This window comes from Heloderma suspectum, chromosome 2, assembly GCF_057233095.1.
Source record: "Heloderma suspectum isolate Gila_16-S chromosome 2, 16-S_ref, whole genome shotgun sequence".
Classification (NCBI taxonomy): Eukaryota; Metazoa; Chordata; class Lepidosauria; order Squamata; family Helodermatidae; genus Heloderma; species Heloderma suspectum.
This window is the reverse complement of record NC_139459.1, coordinates 5,308,714-5,314,713: the sequence shown is the minus strand read 5'-3', so window position 1 is coordinate 5,314,713 and position 6,000 is coordinate 5,308,714. Positions and strand designations below refer to the sequence as shown.

The 6,000-nt window shown below is 50.8% G+C and overlaps 1 protein-coding gene across 1 annotated transcript in view; it reads left to right on the top strand.

Moving 5' to 3' along the window:
* The first annotated feature begins 2,826 nt into the window (after positions 1–2,826).
* Positions 2,827–6,000, top strand: part of UBE2R2 (ubiquitin conjugating enzyme E2 R2) — a 97,011-nt gene continuing 93,837 nt past the window's right edge. The window contains exon 1 of the mRNA XM_084832811.1: positions 2,827–3,479. Within this exon, the coding sequence (XP_084688937.1) occupies positions 3,303–3,479 (177 nt within the window). The 5' untranslated portion in view covers positions 2,827–3,302. The remainder of the gene's footprint in view (positions 3,480–6,000) is intronic.

Here is a 6,000-nt window from a genome sequence, read left to right as displayed (position 1 = left end):
AGTGGGAGAGGAGGCTGCTGTACGACACATTGGACGTGTTGTACACGCAGTTCCGCTCTCCCTGCCCCGGAACGCCTCCAGCCACGCCCCTTTTCAGCTGCTCTGTGCTCCTCTTGCGAGCACGGAGGACAGGGCTTCTCCACGCTGCCTCCGAGGCAGCGCTGATGTGCGGGGAGGTCAGTTCTCAGAAAACAGCATATCCTATGGCCGTCTAGCCGCTGTCTAGGGCCATAGGATTGCTCCCTCCATGATGTCTATGAACTTTTGTTTTTACAGGGTATGGCATCTCTCCAAAAGGAGGCGTATGTGTCCAGAGGAACTCTTGTTGATGCATGGTTCCCTTTTATTCCATACATTTAAAAATAAATCTTGGTTTATTAAGGGTTTAATCCTATGCATCTTTAGACAGAAATAAATCCTCCAACTCCCTGGGAGTTGTAGGACTTATTTTGGTCTAAACATGCATAGGATTGTGCCCTAAACCTCTGACTAACTGGCTTTGATGTGTTACTTTTCCTGCAAGGGATATTTATTTTTTAAAATTATAAACTGCAACTTCATCCAAAAAAAAAAGGATTTCAGGACAGTGTACATGGAATAACCTAAAAACAATACAATTCCAATATAGTACAAAAAACCTAAAATCTGAAATCTAAGCAGCAATAAACCTGAGAGGCATAAAACTATTTCAACCGGCAAAAAATATGCTAATTTGAATGCAAAATTGAATTTTTTTAAAAAAAAAATGCTTGTGCATTTTTTAACCAGGCGCCAAAAAGAATATAGCACTGATGCCGGGTCTGCCTTCTGTGCGAGGACATTCCCAAGAGCTGTCTTCCAAACTTTTAAATGTGGCGCTTTGTAAATACAGGAACAGAAAGTCCTGTTGTCTTGAAACTGGCAGTTTTAGGCTGTTCCCTGCCAGCTGTTTTCTGGGGCAGCGAGGAATCTTGTCTGTCTGTCTGTATTAGTTTATTATGGGAATTTCTATCCTGCCCTTTAAACAAATTCCTAGTGTGGCTCACAAAAATATCAGGGATACAATAAAAACAGTTTTAAACATAAAACAATATATTAAATGCTGAAAATCTAAAGTGAGCAGTGAAAGTCCTCCCTCTTGCTTTCTAAAAAAATGTCGCGAATCACATACTGAGCCAAATAGTGTTTGCCCTAGCTGGCAAACACTGCCGGGCCACCTGTTGCCCACTGGTGTTTTTTTTCTCATTTATTGTTTCTCTTTACAAGTTTTCTGTGCTGCACAATAGTTATTAGGGTGGCTACTTCTTGCACATTGCCAAAGCAAGGGAAATTATTGCGCGCCCCCCAACAGAGAACACCGATTTCCATGAAGCTTGCTTATGATATTGTATATGTTAAAATGCAAATTTACATATAACTACTGTCATTGAAATACAAATACATCTCAGCATAGCGGAGAAGACAGTGACTAGGCGAGCTCAGTCGACAGTCTGAGTGCTAATTGTTGATAGGCAACCTCAAGAGCCTGCTGCTATCCCTCCTTATGATGCCTTAATTTTAAACTGGACTTGGGCCAAGACAACCCTTCAAACAGAGGACCGTAGTCTGAAAGGCAGGTCACAGGGCCACCCTAAAGCTGTCCCACTGCCACTTTCAGCCCTCAGCCCATCCCCACGCAGACGCAAGTCGAGATACCTCCTACTTCTGTTGCACTTCATCGGGAGACACTAAATGGGCCCCTGACCGGATCCCAACGTAACCAGTTCTCCTTGTTGAGGCTTTACAGCCTCCTCCATCCGGTGCCCCTACCAGGTTAGAGATGGCTGCTTGAATGTAAGCCAGCTTTCCCCAGCCTGGCACCTTCCAGACTGCAACTCCCATCACACACGCCAGCCCGCATGCCCCATGGGGATGATGGGAATTGCACTCCAACGCATCTGGAGGGGGGCAGGTCGGGAAAGGCTGCTGCAAGTCTGTAGCCAGGGTTTGTCCTTTTTAGTGTAATGAAACGACTTCACGACTGAACAACAACAACAACAACGCATAGGGCCTCCTCCTGAACAAGCCTGCCTCCTGGACAAAAAAATTAATAACAATAAATCAATATTATTATATTATGATCTAGGAAAGGCAGTTCTCTGTATGTCAGCCTTTTTAAGCTGTAGCTGCAATCCTGTGCCTACTTGCCTGAGAGTAAGCCTCTCAAGTAAGCCTTGCTGTAAGTTCCTCGGGGCAGACACTGGGCTTTTTTCTGCCTGCGCTGCCAAATGTCACGTGCACGGAGGACCTGATATAATTCGTTATTCGGTGATTTTTAGCGGGGGGGGGGGCGGCACACATATTAATTGATCTGTCCCTTTAAGAGAGGATGCCCAAAGAAGGCGATTGGCTACCGCTCTGGGAATGGACATGGTCGCCAGCCAATCAGAGCAAGGCACTGAAATCGGTTTTACGCGAGCAGTCAATACGAGAATGGTGCCGCCCCATAAGGCGTGTGCGCTTTGCAACGTGTGTTTCGTGCCGGACCAATAGGAGAACGCATCAGGGATAGGAGGGCGGGACCACTTTGTAAAAGTTGCCCAATAGAAGAAGGGTGGAGGCGGGGATGGGGACGTGGTTTTCTATATATGAGCTAGTAATCGAAGGGCATGGGCGGAGCCTGTCAGTTTCGGCGCGGCCAATGGGGAGGGGCGATGTAAGGGAACGGGCGTATCGGCGAGCCCAATAGGAGAACGCCGTCGGAGGCGAGGGCCAATGAAAACTGGGCCAATAAGCGGGCCCGAAACGGCGAGGGAGGCGCGGCCAAGGAGGTTGCCAAGGCCTTATTTGTGCGCGTGCGGCGCTCGGCGAGGGGAGGCGAGCGGGCTGGGCCGCGCGGGGGGCGGGGCCTGCCGTGGATCCTGCGCGCTGAGGTCACTGGCCGAGCGGCGGCGGCGGCGGCGGCGCGCGGCGGCGCCGTCACAAAAGGAAGCGGCGGCGGCGCTGCTGCTGGCCGGCCGTGCGTGCGTGCAGGCGGCCTGAGGCAGCGGCCGAGCCCGGCCCGGCGACTCGCGCCTTCCTCCGCGTCGGGCGGCGGCGGAGCGGCCCCCGCGCCCCAGAGGCCTGCGGGCCCGGCCTGGCGGGAGCGCGCGCCAGGCCCCGCGCGGAGCCGCCGGGAGGCGCCGGCTGAGGCGGGCCCGGATCCGGGGGCGGGGGGCGGGCGGCGGGCCCGGGCCTGGCGGGCGGCGGCGGCGTGGGGCTGCTGGGGGCGCCCGCCCCGGCCTGTCCTGACGGTCCCGTCGCGGCTCGGCCGGCCCGCCGCGCCCGCCGCCGCCGCCGCCGCGATGGCCCAGCAGCAGGTGAGCAGCTCGCAGAAGGCGCTGATGCTGGAGCTGAAGGGGCTGCAGGAGGAGCCCGTGGAAGGCTTCCGCATCACCCTGGTGGACGAGTCCGACCTCTACAACTGGGAGGTGGCGATCTTCGGGCCGCCCAACACGCTCTACGAGGGCGGCTACTTCAAGGTGAGCGCCGCGGGCCGCCGAAGCCCACCGCCCTGAGGGGCGGGCGAGGGGAGACGCTCAGCAGCCCCCTGCCCGTTTCGGGGGGCAGCGGGCCGGGGCGGCCCGCTGACGGGGCCCTGCCCCCCCCGTAGGGTGCATGGGGTCAGGGAAGTGGCCATGGGGCCCCATTGCCCAGCCGAGGAACTTTCTCTCCCCCCTCTGAACCCCCTCGTCCAGCCTGGTGCCCTGTAGATGTGTCAAACTCCCAACTGTCAGAATCTGGCACAGCTGGCTGGGGGTTCTGGGAGTTGTAGTGTGGCACATCTGGAGTCAACCAGGTTGGGGAAGGCTGCCCTAGTCAGCGTGCGTCTGGGGCACAATTGCTGCTTGTGTGCTTCACGTTAAAAAGCCCTTCCAGCAGCCCTTTTGAGGTGAGTAGGCAGGAGCTAGAATGAGATTTCCCGACACGTTTTTTTCTTGAGGCTGCCTCAACTCGTTTTGGTCTCATTGCGACCTATTATGTAACCAATAATGAATTTTGTCTGTCAAAATTTCCCACCCTTTCTCTCTCCCTCTCGTCCTCTGTGTGCAGTGTCCCCATGAATGGTACTTTGGCCAGCGCCACATACATGATTCCCCCCACCTTTCTCCCCTCCTCCTTCCTTTCATGGTTCTCAAAATGGCCCCATCCCAAACTTCCTCAAGTTCTGCTTTTTTGCTCTCCTGCCATCAGCTGTGTTGTCTCTGTGGGAATATCTTGGTAAACTTGGGAATCCCTTATATGCCTTGGTGTTTTCCAGGCATCTTGAGTTCTGCCTCCATGCCACTGCTCTCCTGGAAGTGCTGCAGTTCTCCTTAAATTGTTGAGATAGGGTGAGCTCCATGGTGCATCACATCCTTTCCCATCAGTATCTAAAACACTGTCTCAAGAGGTGCAAGTCAAAGGGTGGGGGGAGGCAGACAGACAAGCTTGCCAATCAGTCATGTTAGTGCAACTTTCTTCTCTCGCCTGTGCATCCTTTAGGGCTATTTCAGCTTCTCCATCAGCTTAACCCTCTGCCCCATACATTAAAAGCTGTGTTTCCTTGCTTCATCTCCCACCTCCCCAGACATGCATACCAATATGAGAGTGCTGTTTTATCTTACCCTCTTAGACACCCCCCCCCCCCCCCGGGTCTGATTGTGGCTATTATCTTATAGCTTCTTGGGAATCAGAAGTATTTATCTGTCAGGGCAGGTGCCCTATAGAGGTGAGATGGTGGCCTTTTCCCACGTAGGTGGTTTATGTTAAAACTCTAGCATATAAGCATGGCAACCCATTTATGTGTCATCTGTTGCTTGTAAATGGGAAGCACAGCATAATCTTGTGCCTTGATCCCTCATGTGGTTCAACATTTCAAGCAGAGCTCTAAATTTAAGACCTCTTGTCCTTTGTTTTCTTTCCTTATTTTTCTGTAGTCCACTTATAAAATACATGGCATCTAGATCACCTTAAGGTGGAGAGACAAAAGAACTTCAGTTCTTGTCTTTCTAAACTATAGAATGGTGGCTTTCCTCCCATGACTAGAACTGAATCTTAACCAGAAAAAGCTCACAGGAGGCTTTTCAAAACCAGGGTGCTGTGTGTGGGGATGGGGGTGGTGTTGGCTAGTGTTAAGGGACTTTACCTCAGAAGTAGCCTTTCTTACGGTTGATGGAAGTGACATTGTACGAGGTTGAGCAAGCAAGCATTCCCATAGCCATTTCATGTTGTCTTTCAGCGTTTTGATCATATTGAGCAATTTGCTCTCTACTCAGAATGACAATATGCTTGAGTCCAGTTGAGCTATCTTGTGAATTTTGCCATGATCTGTGTATCAGACATACATGCAACTTCTCCCCCTTGAGTTTACTTTTAGGGGCAGCTTTAAATTTCATGCTTTTTTAGGATAAGCAGGTGACTATTGGTTAATCAGTTCATTTTGAAGGAAAGACATCATTGAGCGCTTGTCTGTTGTCTTGTGTGTAGTTTTAATGTCTGTATTCAAGGCAGTTTCCATTAGAACTTCAGTCAAAAAGTTGTTTCCTCAGATCTCATGAGAGATGGGGTTGACTATTAAACCATATATTTCAAAATCTGTAAGTAATCTGAATCCACCTTGTCTTGTGTTCAGCTGGGTAGGGAACTGTTTGGATGCAGCAGCTGCAGTTAGACTGTAAAATGAATGTGAATGAGCTGCTAAAATGTGCTTTGCAAACTCTGGTAACAAACACTGAGTTTTGGCTAGGAATTTCGTATATCAGGATTTGGGTCTTTATTTCACCCAGCCTACACTGATTTCTGTCTGGCTTGGATACCCCTGGGCAGCAAGACTGTTAAATCCCTGACATATGATTAGTCTGCAAGACCCCAAGTACACGAGCTGGTAACATCAGGGTAATGGAGTATCTGATGAAGTGGGCTATAGCCCATGAAAGCTTATGCCATGATAAGTTAATAAATTCATTAGCCTTAGATGCCACAAGATCCTCTGTTTTCTTCAATAGACTAACATGGCTACCC